The 15,814-nt window shown below is 49.4% G+C and overlaps 1 protein-coding gene across 3 annotated transcripts; it reads left to right on the forward strand.

The window, feature by feature from the left end:
- Positions 1-426: 426 nt before the first annotated feature.
- ERLIN2 (ER lipid raft associated 2) lies at positions 427-15,392 on the forward strand. Of its 3 annotated transcripts, none has more exons than XM_019491568.2 (13): positions 427-485; positions 1,135-1,256; positions 3,422-3,503; positions 4,022-4,068; positions 4,547-4,608; positions 4,862-4,924; positions 5,688-5,813; positions 6,902-6,975; positions 7,488-7,546; positions 8,104-8,195; positions 8,755-8,844; positions 11,254-11,333; positions 12,080-15,392. In XM_019491568.2, the coding sequence occupies exons 1-13, from the start codon at positions 441-443 to the stop codon at positions 12,266-12,268; spliced, it is 1,131 nt and encodes a 376-aa protein (XP_019347113.2). In that variant the 5' UTR covers positions 427-440; the 3' UTR covers positions 12,269-15,392. The 3 variants fall into 3 exon arrangements, with proteins under 3 accessions (XP_019347113.2, XP_014458926.2, XP_019347114.1); XM_019491569.2 differs by lacking the exon at positions 427-485 and adding an exon at positions 515-749; XM_014603440.3 differs by lacking the exon at positions 4,862-4,924.
- Positions 15,393-15,814: the final 422 nt, after the last annotated feature.

Genomic DNA, 15,814 nt, shown 5'->3' on the forward strand with positions numbered 1-15,814 from the left:
ACACACGTGTGTGTGTGTGTATGTATATGTATGTGTATTTAGTTTATATTTTGAAAAAGTTTTCAAAATATATTTTTTTATTTATACACACACCTACATGTACATAAACCCAGAGGTTCAAGCCGTGGTGCCTGCAGCTTACAGCTGGCTTGGAGGGGCAGGATCCTGGCAGGGGCCCCTCCATGCAAGCAGCCAGGGAGGCAGATGACTTTAGGTGCCCCAGCGCCCCTGCCCCTAAAGCCGGGGGTGCATTTTGGCCGGGCTTTGCTGCCCCCCTCCGGCCAGCCCCAGCAGCAGCACCGGGCCGCAGGCAGGGCGGGGCGGGGCGGGGCGGGGCGCGCTCCCGCGGGTCCTGGCGGAGGTGGAGCTTTGGCGCCCCCTGCAGGCGCGGCCGCTGGAACTGCAGGGCTGGGCTGGGCGGGGCGGCGCGGCGCGTAGTGATGGCGTCACCGGCGCGACACCCGGAAGCGCTGCGGCAGGAGGCGGTGAGTGTGGGCCCTGCGGGCCTGGGGAGAGCACGTGTCCCCGCCCCCCGGCCTGGGCAGCCCAAGGGCACGGGGGCAGTGGCTGGGGCCAGGATTAGTGGCCAGCCCTGGGGTGGATCCTCTTCGCAGATTAGCAGCCCTATTGCCTGCTGCCTGGGGCTGGGGGGAGACAAGGCCTGGGCCTCCCAGCCCCTGCCTCATTCAGGACGTCCGGCCTGGAGCAGCCCCCTCCCCTGTGCAGGGGCAAGCTAGGAGGCACCGGTGGTACGCGGCCTCGCTGCGCAGGCCGAGGACGGGGTTTGGGACGCACCTCGGCTAATGTTTGGCTGGGTGATTGCAGAGCTGCAGCCCTGGCACGGGAGGGCGGGAAGCAAAGGTTATTTGCACAAAGCCAAGCAAGAGCGAGAGGGGTCATGGCAGGACTCCCGGGCTCCGTCCGCTCCCTGCATTATAGTCGCTTTGCAATGGGGGTTGCGTTAGCTCTGCTGTCCCTGTTGGTCAAGCTGGGGAAGCCCCGACCGCCCAGAAACGCCAGCGAAGCAGGAGTGCAGAGTCCTGCCTCTGTTGCTGTTCAGCTCCCTGCCTGTAATAAACCTCTCCCCTTCATGTCCAGCTGTGACCATGCGTGTCCTCCTTTTTGTTACCTCAGGGCTTACTCTCAGGGATGGCTCAGTTAGGTGCTATAGCAGCAGTGACTGTGAGTTTTGTGGCTGCGGCGTTCTTCTCTGCCATACACAAAATTGAAGAAGGACATATTGGCGTTTATTATAGGTAAGAGGCCTGCAAAAAAAAAAGGGGGGGGGGGGGGTTGGTGTCATGGTGTTTTGAAGCTGCTGTCCTGGAGATTGCTTATCTGAAGACAATATGCTGGTCGACTGGGGCAGAAGGAGGAAAAGATAACATTTGCACTCCCAAATTAGTAAGGATGTGTCCAGCTTTAATCGCCAGAAATCCAGTATCTTATAAAGTCTGAGTTCAGTCATCATTGCTGTCCACAGAAGAGTGGATGACAAGTGCCTAAGACTTAAATTGGCAGGAGGCTTTCAGCTCTGCTCTGCTCCAAAGCTTTTGATGTTATCAGTAGCGTTAGCAGAAACACCAGAAGTTCAAGTTCTGGTCTCAGCAAGCTGTTGTGTGAAGAAAGGAATAGCAGCACGCTGGTGAGAGCAGCAGGCCTGATGCAATAATGCCAACCTTCATGAAGACATTGCGAGACTCGCGATTTCTAAATCAAAATAGTTCCGACTCATGATCTCCCAATCACACCCTGAACTCTCCAAGTTTTCGCAGCTGGTCAGTCCGTAGAGGGGGGGCTGCCACAGATTGAGGCCCCTGTGGTGAGGGAGGGACTTGGGCAGGGGTTGGGATGAATGGGGCCCTGAGGCTGGGGCAGGTCATCCAGAGGTGTGGAGGGAGGGGGCATGGCTCCCTGGAGCTGTGTGTATCCCTGGGGGAAGCATGAGGGGCACATGCCCCACATAGAGCAGAGGCAGGCTGGGGCTCTGTGCCCTGCTGCCCTTGCCCTGGGAGCTCAGCCATGTGATGCCAGTATGTTTCCTGGTACTGGGCAGGCAGGGCACGTACTGTGTAGCCAGTGCGCCCCGCATCCCCTGCCTGCCCAGCGGGCAGCAGTGGTGTTGCGCTGCTCCTGGAGCAAAGGCAGCAGGGTACAGAGCCTTGAGCCGGCAGCGGGCAGCCTGCCTCTGCCCCATAGAGGGCACATGCCCCCATGCCTCCCCTCGGGGTGCGTGCAGCTGTGGAGAGGTGCTCCCCATCACAACACTCGATAACCTGCCCCGGCCCTAGGGTTCCATTCACCTCAGCCCCTGCTCCACTCCCTCCCTTGCTGTGGGAGCCCCAATCTGTACCCCACTTCGCCCCTTCCCCTCTGCTTACCAGCTGGGTGCTATCTGTGTCTGGGTCTCTGTGTGTCTGCCCCTCATTCCCAAATCACAGCCCCCCTACCCCCTGCTGCTGCCCCTCTCTCTTGACCCACAGTACCCTGCATCCTTCCAGGACGTTGGAGCTCCTTTCCTGGGCTCCAAACCCCACACGCACACCCGCAGCCCCCCACACCTTCACTCTGTTGGCAGATAAGATGCAACACTGGCAGTGCAAAGCCGCCTTCCCTGTATTCTTAGCCCTGACTTGGGAGGATCTTTCCTGTGGTTCACTCATTGCTCAGACCCTCCGTTGTGGTTGCTGGTGAGAGGGCAGAGTAGTGCTAAGTGCAGTGATGTTTTGTGGTATGATTGCTTGTCCTTTGGAATCTGTCTCAAGACTGTCTCCCCACTCGCTGGACAGCCCTCGAGCACTAATAACTTCTGGTTCCCTCCAGCCTGGGCTGGTTCTGTAGTAATGATTCAGAAGAGAAAGGTTCCTATGCAGTGTACTGTATCTAGCTGTTTGTTTTTAATCAGTTGCCTTTATTCGGCCTCCATCCGCTTTCTGAAGCTGGCAGGCTTTCTGCCTGTCAGTCAGTGGTTGGAGGATTCACTGCTCGTATTTATTGTAGTTGGGTTTTGAGTGCAATTGTGAAGAGATTTTCAAACCCGCTATGTCTGCCATGTCACAGGAGGAGAGGCGTGTTTGATACCGAGGGGCCTGAATGCAGTTTGTGGTAAAGGAAAACCAACTGCCAAGAGGAGTTTTCCATTTATCAAAGGCAGGGTGAACGCATGCGGCTCCAGTGCTTCCTTGTTTAAAACATCTGTGAGCATTTGTGTATTCACAGAGCACAAACTGCTGTGAACTTAAATCAGAGGAGGAAGCTATCCAGGCACAGCTTACAAATACTCAGGTGTCTGTCAGTGCTCTGGGAGTGAAGGGCAAGGCTGGTTTATCATTTCAGTGAATCTGTACTTTCGTGCTTCACTTACGGTATTAGCAACTTATTCTGATGCAGCCCCGTTCTGTCCTTCTCTCTCTTCCTGCAGAGGTGGTGCGCTGCTAACATCAACCAGCGGACCCGGCTTCCATCTTATGCTCCCCTTCATAACCTCTTTCAAGTCTGTTCAGGTAAACTTTCATTTGTTTGTTTAAGGCTTCTGCTGAATGTCTGGGGAATTTCACCCCAGAGCAGAAGACCAAACACACCCTATAAATTGCCTTCTGCGTGGCATTTCCACCTCCATAGATTTACCCTGGCCTGACAGTCCTCCCTGCCTCAGCCTCTCTTAGTCCCCACCGCCTGCTGCAGGGTCTGCTCCACAGCCTGCTCCAGCCTTTCCCCAGACGGTTCTCACACAAGAGACTGAGCGGTCCAACAGAGAGGCTGGGGGCTTCCCACAGAAAGTCACACAGTACTTCTGCTCTCTCCTGGGACTCCAATACTGGCTAGGAAGACAGGGAAGAACTGAAAGAAGCATACTTGGTTCTGCTGCTTGGTCTTTGGGAACAAAGGGGCACAACTTAGTGAAGAAGTTGGGGCAATAACCGGTCTCATGGCAAAGAAGTTGCTTAAGCAAAGGACCTAAAATAGCACTTGGCTTGTGAGCAGTCTGGCCTCTGATAGCCTGTGTTCTTTCTCCTCACAGACCACGCTGCAGACAGATGAGGTGAAAAATGTTCCCTGTGGGACTAGGTGAGCATTCCAGCCAGGACCCGGCACAGCAAACCACCTTCTTTGCTTTTGGTTCCTGATTCCTCCCCCTGCTGATTCCCAGTTTGCATCCCTGGATGTGCTTTGCCCTCCGTTCCTATTTAGAGGCTAATAGGATGCCTTCCTGTCCTCTCCTTGGGGTGGAGTACATGAGTGCTGAATCTTCCATCAGGTGGTAGAGCCTCCCCCCTGGTTATAGTGGCATGTTTAGGACTGGAGTTTTAGTGTCTTTAGCGTGGCAGTAGCAGCAGCAGCATTCCACTCCTGGAGCCACTTCTGGGAAGGTATAAAACTAGCTGGGATCTGCGAACATCTACACCTTCCCCTTCTCCCCTTCGCTCTCCTGCCCTGCTTCAGAATGCCACCTGGGCCCCGCTGTGTCCTTAAATGGGCCAGGCTGACTTGGAGCATTGCATTGGGATGCCCATGCTCCTTCTCGTGTTGTCTTTTCCTTCTGCAGTGGGGGCGTGATGATTTACTTTGACAGAATTGAGGTGGTGAATTTCCTGATTCAGAACGCTGGTGAGTCCTCTCTGCCCATGACTTTGCTAGTCTCCTTTAACCACAGCCTGAAAAACTGTCAGTCCTGAGGCATAGTAGGGCTACTGCCTCCTCAAGACCCATTATGCAATGTAGGGGTAAAAAGCTGTGTGTGCAGGATAGTGGTTAATTTTGGGGTGGGATGTGCCAGAGGTATCCAGCATGAGCAAAGGGATTGGCAGTTGAGATACGGAGATGAAGAGGCTGAGCCCCTTTCACGCCTCGTATTTCACAGATGGATGTGTGCAAGCTCCTCTGAAGTGCAGCCCTTCAGGGATAAGTGCGTTAAACTGCCTAGGTGCGTGGGAATTCTCTGGCTGTGTTATCTGCTTTGCAAAGCAATGGTACTGCCTTGAACCACTGAAGTAGCAAAGGTGACTAGGAGTTGTGAATCGCAAAACGTCTAAAGCTGTCCTGAACTGAGAAGGTCCTGTTGGTTTCAAGGCTGTTTTTTGAGGCATGAAGTGCCCTGAGAAGGTAACAAACAGGCTGTTCCTGTATTTAGTGGACATCACTTGCATTGCGTTCTGGCAAGTGTGTATCCTGGCTAAGTGTGTAATCTTTTTTCAGACCCAGCCTGCACTCATGCACACTTCTACTGTACATTGTGCAGACCCATATGTGCACCTTTGACACCTGCTGTTTCCCTCAGCTTTGGCGATTTCCTCACTTTGTATACATCCAACCTGGTGTGGAGCCCCATAGATAGGAGTGAACTGCACAGTCCACAACGCCATGGCTCAAGGCAGATTTGGGTGCAGGTGCCGTAGCAAGAACTGCAGTGACACAAGCTTTGTTATTTTGCCACAGTGTACCACAGAACACAGGTTAGCCTTCTGTAAAACAGTGGCATGGGTTATTAAACTGTTAAAATAAAGCAAGCAGGTGCTGATTTCTAGTGTAGGACTTGCTCCCTTTTCAGTCCAGTTTGTTTGCTAATTGAAGCATTGCTCTCTGGTGGTGTGTTTCCTCTGCTCACTAGTGTAGGTGACTGAGGTTCCCACTGCTGGTGACATGAGTCCCTCCTGTCTGCTAACTGCCCCCTTTCTTCTCCTCTCCAGTGTACGACATAGTGAAGAACTACACAGCAGACTATGACAAAGCACTTATCTTCAACAAGATTCACCATGAGCTGAACCAGTTTTGCAGCGTCCACACGCTGCAGGAGGTCTACATAGAGCTGTTTGGTGAGCCCAGCTTAGTCTTGTCTCACCGTAACCTTTCAGGGATGAACTTTTACACTAAGCCAGACCTGACAGTGAGGTCTTTCAGTGCTTCATGCGGCCAGATGGCATCTCTCTCCCAGTCATTTGGCAAATAAACAAGGTCTCTCTTTTGCCCCGTCTCCATCACTGATGGACTCCTTACAAACGCTGTACTGTCTTCTGTATGTATTCTGTCTTCAAGCCATGGTACTAGAGAGTAATGTATTTCAGTTGCGTTGGATGCTGGGTGCTTTTGTACACTGGAACACAAAATAAGGTTGCTTAACCAATAACCAGTTGTCCAAGGCAAGGGTCAAGTTCTGTCAGGTAGATCTGTCTCTTAACCCTCATAGATTTGGTCCTGGATGTTTACTAATCTTGGCCATCACAACAGGTGTAAGTGAGAGCTTACCCACCTATCCAGAAATGTTACATGTCCAGGGCAGCTAAAAGGTTGCAAGACTCATCGAGTCTCTCAGTATTCTAAAAGCGATGCTTGCTGTCATATCTGAGCATCGCATCCGAGCGAAGATAGTAGAATCTCCTGGGAAGGGACAGATGACTTTCTGTTCTGTCCTGCAGGCTATGGTAAGAATTGACAGAACAGGCACCCAGAAAGTACATTACTAGAGATTATTTAAGGGACTATTGCAGTGGCTGAGCGTGTGGAGGGGAAGGAAAAAATTTCTCAGTAGGTCTTTGCCATCTCCAAATGTGATTACTTTTCAGCACTGATGTTTTCTGTGTCATGAGAACTACATGGGTTAGTAGAAGTGATGGCCTCATGCACAGGGGTGCAGTCTGTGTGTGTTGGGTTTGGACCCCAACGGTCTCATTCATAGCAGGGACTCCATGCTTGATTCCTCCTCTCAGGATAGAGGTTGCTTACATTGCATTGGGTTTTGGTAGACCTGATGCTCACAGCCGTCTCTTGATGTTGCTACCTATATATTAATTGGGACTTAATTTCCAGGAGGACTAAGTCTGAGTCCCCCTGAGAAACCCTTGATGATGACATCAAAGTGCCTTAGAGGTTCTGTAACCAGATTTCCTTGTTCTGATACCTGCAGATCAGATTGATGAAAACCTTAAGCTGGCTTTGCAACAAGACCTGACCTCCATGGCCCCCGGACTCATCATACAGGTACAACGTATGGACTCAGCATCCAGAGAGCAGGGGCTACACTACACAGGCAGCACCTGCTCTGACTTGGGTTTTAGCCATAACCCGTGTGCTGTTCTCATAGAAGATCTGACCCAGGTGTGAAGGTCTTTAAGCTCAAGCTGCCTGGCTCAGCTGGACAGTATAGGTTAGAGCCAGAACCCTGCTTTCACACAAGAAGGAACCTGCCTATTTTGCAGTAAGGCTTCAAGCTGAATAACTTGCCCTTGTCCTTCAGTGCCCTTCCCATGGTTCCCCTTGAAGAGCAGACATTCTCCTGGGCCAGAAACAATTGACTGGGGAAGCATCACAGAGTGCTCTGCATGCAGAACTGTAAGACAGGCCTGTAGGCCAAGAGGGGAAACCACACCAGGGGAAGCTTGGCAGTGGAGAGGCCCACATCCCAACTGGGCCAACCTGGCTGCTTGTCACCGGGGTAATTGTGCAGTGTGAATGTCACTGTGGACTTCACCCTTTTCCTTCTGTCTTTTCAGGCAGTTCGAGTCACAAAGCCCAACATCCCAGAAACCATCCGCAGGAACTATGAGCTCATGTGAGTACCTGAGGCTTGCACCTGAGGGTCAGCATACAGCCTAATGTGCTTTCTCGGTGTGCTATGATGTGAATGCTCTCTGCCAAGCATGCTGGGCTGAGCTCGTGCTGGCCCCCTGTTGTGGCTAGGAAAGTCCAGTGAAGGGGCATCGTGCAACTAGGCGACTGCTGTTGGGTGGGGAAGCTGTTCCTTTTGGGGCACTGCTGGTTTTTGGAAAGGGCTTGTCAGAGCATGTGTGGGAGGTCATGACTGAATTCCAGCAGTCATCCGCTTGTTGGGGTTGCAAGGGCTGTGAGTACAATAGGCTGAACATTTACAGAAGGCTGGAATAACTTGCTTTCATAGCACTTGCCTGGCTGCTTCAGCCCTCTCGGCCTTGCACTGACTGTGCTATGTGTCTGTGCACAGCTTGTGTCCTTGAACACCTCCCTCCAAGAGATTTCCCCTCCAGCGTTGTCCACCAGGGAGGTGCTAGCACAAGCATGGGTGGTGGTGGCTTGCACCCAGGGGCCACGATGATGCTTGAGGTTCAAGGATGGCTTGTTTTGGCTCAACAGGGAGAGCGAGAAGACGAAGCTGCTGATTGCAGCTCAGAAGCAGAAGGTGGTGGAGAAGGAAGCTGAGACAGAGAGAAAGAAGGCGCTCATCGGTCAGTATGCCCCACCGTCTCCCCACCCTTTCCACAGGTGTGCCTGTCCAGGGTACTCTTCAGGGCCTGGGGAGGTAATAAAAGGGATCCCCATAAAAGGTGCACCCAGCCTGCTCCTGTTGGTTGTCAGGGGAGCAGTGCTACAGTGTGACATCAGCTCAGAGAAATTTGAGGCAAGGTGACCAGGAACTAGAGTAGCATTGACTGCTTATGTGGCACAAAGCAAAGCAGAAGCTAGAGGGGAGAGATCACAAGAAGAAATACCCTGAGATCTTTGCCAAGTTCTGTCTCTCAATGGTCACTGAAAGGGCAGTGCAGTCTGATGCCAGTCTGTTGCTGCTGTAAAGCCCTCCAGTGTAGCTCTAGGCTTGACCTGTCCTTGGTTTGCCTAAAACATCCCTCAGTGTGAGTGACACCTCCACTAGAGCTAAAAGCATCTCTCCGGGACTTATGCTTGCCACAAGAGCTGGTGAAGGGTTGTGAGGCTGTGCCTGCTTCTGGCAGAAGGAAGCCAGTGTCGTCGTTTGTTGAGCAGTGAGATGTTTCTTTGATCCTTCAGAGGCAGAAAAAATTGCTCAAGTTGCCGAGATAACATATGGGCAGAAGGTGATGGAAAAGGAAACAGAGAAGAGGATTTCGGAGATTGAAGGTGAGTAGCAGCCTTTCTAGTAAGCAAGTAGCCACTCGTGGTTCCTGGCCAGGGGTTTTGAAGCACTTAACAGGTATATTTGCTAGTCCTTGCAGCGCTGCTGTGAAATGGGAACGCATTATCCCTGTTTCACGTCTGGGTAAACTGAGAGACAGAGAAGGGAAGCATCTGGTTCTGGACTTTCTGAGCAGTAGGTCCTGGGTGCAACTGGCTACCATCCTACACTTTGAGGGGGCTCATGTTTGGAATGATTTAACAGGTTATCATGAATGCTACTGAGAAGGGCAATGCACACTCGAGCAGATTTCCACTGCCTCCCTAGTGATGGAGCATGTGACTGCCTAGGTCTGTTGGGAGACTTGGAGGTGTCTGCTTTGGTACCAGAACTGAAGACCTGCACAAGCTGGGATGTTTGTCAGGGACAAGCAGGGTTCATGTCAACAGTGCTGCTGGGATCAGGAGTGTAGACTCCCATCTGCCCAGAAAGAAGGTTATCATCCCCATTCAGATACATGGGGAAGACTTGAGAGCCTCTCAGAGGAGTGGAGGTATGCTAGCCTCTGAGGAATCAGTCTCATAGGTGCTACCAGCTGGACTTTTTGGAAAAGGTCCCTTCTTTCACCCCTGGCATTCCCTGACACGGCCTATCCTTCTCCCTTGTGTAGAGCTTTGCAAAGGTGCTGATACTTGACATGACTTGTTTTTTCAACAGCAGCTCTAGATTTTCAGCCCAGCCAAGAACATTCAGCCCAACTGCCCCTAGCAGCTTGTCTAGCAGGGCAGCAAATGTCCAACTCGGGATCCTTAAAATTCTAGTTTATTAGGCAGATAGAAACACTGTAATGAGTTAAATCATAAACCTTGGGGCTGTCCGCACACACGCAAACTACAAGAATCAGGTATACCTATCCTACAAGCACTGGAGTCTGTCGTTGAGGCTTCTTTCAGCATGGTGTGTTATCTTCCAGAAGGGGGTCGCCGGCTGGTCCTCTTGGCTGGACAGGTCTGGTCGAGTTGGAGATCAGGAGGGCACCACTGAGGGTCACTTTTCACTGCCTTTTATCTGTCCTTGGCAGACTTTGGTGACTCCCCAGTTTTCAGGTTTGTCCAATCCAGGGGTCATTGACCCTCGTGGGACTTCCCCCCTCCCCCCCTCGGTGGCTACTGAATGGCATCTGTCAGCCCCAGAGGTCGTCCGCATGTACGTGCAGGTTTGGAAGTCCGTTGATTAATTTTGAATAGGGCTCTGGGAGTGGTCGATCTGGAGATATTCAGCCCAAAAGTTGGTCCCCCGGTGTTGATTAACTCAGGCCAGGGCTTCTAGCCCTTGATCAGTGACCTTTAGAGATTTCCCGGTTGTTACATTGTCTTCTATTGAGTTCTTCCTTTGGTTGATCTGCAGCTTCCAGGTGTTAATTTTTGTCTGCTGCTACAGTGTTACGCATTCAATCACTGATTCACTCCCTCTTTCAGGGGCCAGCCTGATACAGGGAAGGGCAGTTTGATTCCTGCCCTTGTTAACGTTGTTACAATGTATAACTTGCTTATGAAACTAAATACATTCAGTTGAAAGATGAAAGGTGAGGAGTATAAAATATAAACTACAAATGCTATGGCACACAAATAGATAAAAATACCAAACTACAAGGGGAGATACAAAATGCACACACAAATTTTAAAACACAATTCCTTATCTTAAAGTGAAAGAGAGAGGAAGGAAGAAAAGGTAGAAAAAGAGAAACATATCCAAAGAGGGGAGAGCAAATGCAGGCAAGAAGAAAAGGGGGCTTTCTGCTACATAAGCAGAGAACATCTGGGCAGTATAGGGGAAATCTCCCAAGGAAAAACATGGACATGTTCCTTTTTTAAGCATTGTCAGCAGTGAAGGGGCCCTGTAATTCTCCCTTCTGTTGTAATTCCCTGCCTTTCACCCTTCTGAGGTTGCTCTGAGCTGCCTTTAGGAGCCGGTAGGAGTGGAAAAATTGATCTCCAAGGTGCTGGCTGCTGAGCGCCCTGAGGACAGTTGCACTATTAGCCCAAGAAAGTTTCTTGCCCCCTGGATGCGGAGAGGGTTCTGCCTTCATGGCTCAGAGCACCCGGGCCCTCTTGCCAATTATGTTTGTTATAGGCCCTGTCAAGCTTTGCAGAAGCCCACTGAGGAACCAATTAGAGCTTTATAGATCAGCAGCTTCTTATTTAAAAAGTCCCAGCAGAACCACCAGAGTTTTAATTCCTTATAAATCCATGTCGCCAGTCATACCACCTCCAAACTGTAAGCCAAGGCCTTTTCTGGCAGCAAGGGGATGCCCCTGGCTAGGAAGCCATTCTGCCCTCATGTTCGCTTTTAACGTGTTCAGTGGCCGCTTGCTTTGTTCCGCTAGTAAAAGGGTGCCACGGTTTTCCATTCAGATGCGGCGTTCCTTGCAAGGGAGAAGGCAAAAGCTGATGCAGAATGCTATACCGCTCTGAAGATGGCAGAAGCAAACAAGGTAGTATTGACCTGCCCAGGTCCCTTTGCGCTAAGTACTGCACAAATACGTCGCAGCTCAGACTCCAAAGAGACTGTATGTTAGGTAAAAGAACAAGCTAGATCTGATAGGCCCAGAGCCTTCACTTACCCTGAAGGCATGTGCAAAATGAATGCGGCTACCAAAGCAGAGGCTCTGCTGGTGGTGGTGGGGTTGGAGCTGGGTTCTCTCAAGCCCTTGAGCTGCACCTAGGTTAGTGAGGATGGAATTGTACTCGGTCCAGTAGAATGACAGCTTTGTCCTTACCTGTAAACTCATTGTCTGATAATGTGAATCCGTGTGGCCAGAGGAGATAAGAATACTATGTGCCTTCCTGACCATGATAACTGAACAAGATCACTGATTCCCAGCATAGAAATTGTACCTGTGCTTTTGCTCCTGTCTTTGAGGGAGGCGAGTTATAGGCAGCTGGTAGATTCATCAAATAATTTTCAACGAGAGGTAAGTGCTTCCCTTTCCAGAGTGGGCTGGACTTCCTGTGTGACTAGTGCTATCATTTCCTGGCTTTGCCGTTTAGGTACGGGATATTTGGTTTGGAAATGCCAGAAGGGAGCATTGTTCTTGGCACAGTTCCTTAAATTTGAAAGAAGATATGGATGTGCAGGGCTTAGGGGTCTTCCTACGCCACTCCCTTGGAGAGGTAGGACCCAAGCGACGGTTTGCATTTGTGAACTGCAGGTTGTTGATGGTCTGTTTTCTTTGTGCAGCTAAAGCTAACTCCAGAGTATCTGCAGCTGATGAAGTACAAGGCCATTGCAGCAAACAGCAAGATCTATTTCGGCAAGGATATTCCCAACATGTTCATGGACCATGCAGGGAGCCACGGCAAGCTTGCAAAGGGACTAGTGGAAGAGATGAGGGACCAGCTTGGGGCAGGAGCTCCCGAGGACTTGTGAGGTCATTTCTAGCGCCGTGTGATCACAAAGATTTCTATTTATTTTTTAACAGCAGAATCACAAACCGAGGTGTCTGTTTCCTCTTTTGATCTTCCCCTTTTCTCTGATGATGCAGATGAACCAGACTCACCCCCACTATTTTTTTTTTTTTTGTCTGAAAAGCAGCTTAGATACCAATGCTTCGACTTCCCCAGGCTGTCGTTTGGCTCCTTCCTTACAATTGGGTCCAGCCACCTGTCTACCGAAGGGTAGATTTAGACCCAATAATTCTGGAAGGATTGAAGCAGCAGCTTCAAAACTAATTCTAGTCACAACCCTACTTACAGCAGGGGTAACTCTTTGCAGCTCTGTACACACAGTTACCTCTGTTGATAGGCCTGCATGAGCTAGGAACTGGGCTTTACTGTGTCTCAGCTGCCCTAGGGTGACTGTCCCCACAATTACATGACACTAAGAGCTAAACTGAGACTGTTTGTCCCTGAATGAGACAGGGACACAGTGAAGCTTTAGCTCAGCGTGGGATAGGATAGACGCATGGGACAGTGACTACAGGAAAGGTGAGATGTGGCAGGTCACTGGGCACCATGGATTCCAGGCTCAGCACTTGTGTGCATGTCTGCAATTATTTCAACAGAAAGTGAAAGCTGAACTGAGTCCATTTAGCCCTGTTGGGTGTGCTGCCTTAGTTTATCCTTCAGCCTGGGGTAATCAGTTTGTTCTGAGGTTAGTATAAATGAAATGATTTTATTTCCTAATAAAGGTTGGTAGCAATGCAAGTGAGAAAAACTATACTTTTTTTTTTTTTTTGCTGGAAGCCATAGCTTTGTTCGGTGAAAGTTTCCCATTAAGTGTGGGTTGTTTTAAGCCCTGTTGAAGAAATAAAGGTGCTAGATTTTCTATACGCTACATGTGGCAGCCACACCAAGGATGCACTGGCACAAGCTGTTGATTTCCCACGAATTGAGCTTAGTATTTAAGCATTAATTACTTGAGTATTTGCATTGGCCAAATTTTGGAGGGCTATTATTTGTCTTGGGGTGTTTGTTCTCGATCCTGTCTTGTAGAAATGGTGCTGCCAAGTCAGGGCTGAGGTGCACTAGTAGGGGGCAGCATAAACTTGCACTGCCTCTGTTTTCAGGTAAGATAAGGCTTGGCTCCTATCAGAAGGGTCTCGTTTAGAAACCTCAAATTCAAACTCTTAGCAAATGGTAAGGGAGGGGGAGAGGGTTATTTGCAGTGGTACATCTTAGACCTGGATCTGCCAACATCTGTGCAGGCAAGTAGCAACATGCGTGGGCATCGCCCCACTGCCTTAGTACCTATAAGAGTTTGCAGGACTGAAGCCTAAATTTAAAACAGCATAGTTTTCAGTGGTTACTGTGGTCTATAAGTAAGTGCAAGCTTATGTAAATTAGAGGGTACAGGACCAGGTTTTTGTCTGTCCTGCTTAAACCTTGTAAAAGGCAGCAGGTTGCAAAGCACAGTACTATAGAATAAGGGATAGAAGGACGTCTTTTGCCTCTAAACAACTCTTGTTCTGCACATCCAGACTGGTGCTCTGCACCAGTGTATTCTGATTATTTAAGCCCTCAAACATGGAGCTGTGAAAAGGCAATAGGTTTTGATGATGTTTTGTATATAGAAACCAACTGGGGGGGGGGAAATAAAGGGCTTTTTGGAGCTCGAGTTGGAAACAACATCTTTTCCCCCAGTCCATCTGCTACAGGGCAGGAAAGCCTGTTCTTAATCACTGTTCTATTTTGCACCTTATGCACCAGTACATGGTGCCACTGGGGTAAGTGCACATTTAATTGTCAGGGACCAACTTACGGTGTTTATAATGTAGTGCTCCAAAGCCTGCCTCACCGTGCTCAAGACTAGTTTGTTCCAGGCATAAGCAGCCTGCATATGTATTTTTTTGTAACGGCACAATCCGAGGAAGATAGAAATGCGATGAAGTTATGCTGCTGGCTCCAATATTTTTCATACGAGGTTTTTTCTTTATTTTCACAGCTTGATTGACTATAACTTGTGCTTGAAAACTTAAAATAAAAGATACCACCAGTTAGTGCACGGGGAAACCAATCTTTCTTTTTTTGATACAGGGAAAGTTGCATCTCCTTTGTATTTTTTTACTTGCTGGACAGCCTGAGCTTTTTTTACATTGCAGATAGATGTACTACACTACCCAAACTCACCTAACTTAGTATCTGCAGCTAGGACTGTGAACAGGGAATAACTCAATGCTAGGGGCAGAGAGTGTTTATACCTATTATTTTGGAATTGGTCTTGCTTGTTCAGAAGTGTTTCATACTCATGGCAAACGTTTGCCTCTAATAGCTGATGTGTAGCATTTAATCAAAGACGTTTTCTAGCAAAAGAAAAAAAGAATCAAAGAAGGCAAAGCATATTATAACTAATGTTTTTACATGATTACATGTATGTGGAATAAGTAGGTCTTGGGGATTTTTTTATTATCTTAAAAGTGCACAACAAACGGATCTCAGAGAAACGGAAACAACTGTATTAAATATAATTTTGCTAATATAAAACACAGTCTTTGTTATAAAACAGTCTTAAGACCTAGTTTATTCCTCGTGATGAACCGCTTAGTTACTGCAGTTTTTGGCGGCAATAAAGCAAAATCTTGTCAGTCATTTTTTTTTTTTTCAGTTACAAGAAGAAAGTAAAGCTGAATCAATGAGACTCTTTCTACCAGGCTGAATCCAGCATTGGCATCTGGCACCAATGCTACTTTATTTCATATTTTCCTCCGGAAGCAGAAGAGACGACTCAGTTCAGTTACTCTTCCACTCTCTCCCATCTGTTTCCTTGTGAATGTGACGGCAAGATGTCAGTGGAGTTTGCTTATTTGTCCTTACCTGCTTGCAGGTTTGCAATCAGGACTTGAATGTTAAAAACCATGATGTTTAATGAAGGGAATATGGGTACCAGTGAAAATGGGCAATGGGGAATCTGGGAATGAAGCATGGCGATGCCATGCTGCTATGGTCGTCTTCTGATCTTTACTCTTTGCGAGCAGTTTAAGTGATATATTGGAATTAAAAAAAGCCTTTCTATTTTGGTATTTCTAAGGACTGAATAAAATGGTCTGCATTTGGAATGTGGTTTTTCTTTTGGCCTTGAATGCACTTTTTACTATATTGTGTGTATCTGGGAAGGCAGGTGGGGGGCTCTGGACGAATGTAGAACCAAGTGCAGCTGGAGGGCCAGACCAGTGCAGCCCCTCGCTGTGCTCGGCAGCACCCACACATCCCTGGTGCTGCTGGCGAAGGCTGCTGGGAGCCGCTGCCAGTCTGGGCCAGGGCTCGTGTGCTGGCAGCATTGGATGGGACAATCGCTCTCAGTACTGTACAGCCAGGTCCAGGTTGACAGGCATACACCACCTGTCTGCTGGGAGGATGGACCCAGCCAGACCCTTGCAGAAGCCATGAAGAGGGAGCTGAAGGAGTAGCCAGGGCTGGAGTGTGATCTGCTTTCCCTGCTGGTGGTGGAGAAGGGGCCCGTGCCTGGGTCTACTTTGTC

The sequence above is a fragment of the Alligator mississippiensis genome, chromosome 7, assembly GCF_030867095.1.
Source record: "Alligator mississippiensis isolate rAllMis1 chromosome 7, rAllMis1, whole genome shotgun sequence".
NCBI lineage: Eukaryota > Metazoa > Chordata > Crocodylia > Alligatoridae > Alligator > Alligator mississippiensis.

What these genes read in the sequence shown, in the direction of transcription:
- ERLIN2 (XM_019491568.2), top strand. Translation starts at nt 441, where the DNA reads ATGGCGTCACCGGCGCGACACCCGGAAGCGCTGCGGCAGGAGGCG. An exon ending in CCCCCGGACTCATCATACAG is followed by an intron (nt 6,976 to 7,487) that starts GTACAACGTATG and finishes CTGTCTTTTCAG; the next exon opens with GCAGTTCGAGTCACAAAGCC. An exon ending in GAGGATTTCGGAGATTGAAG is followed by an intron (nt 8,845 to 11,253) that starts GTGAGTAGCAGC and finishes TTTTCCATTCAG; the next exon opens with ATGCGGCGTTCCTTGCAAGG.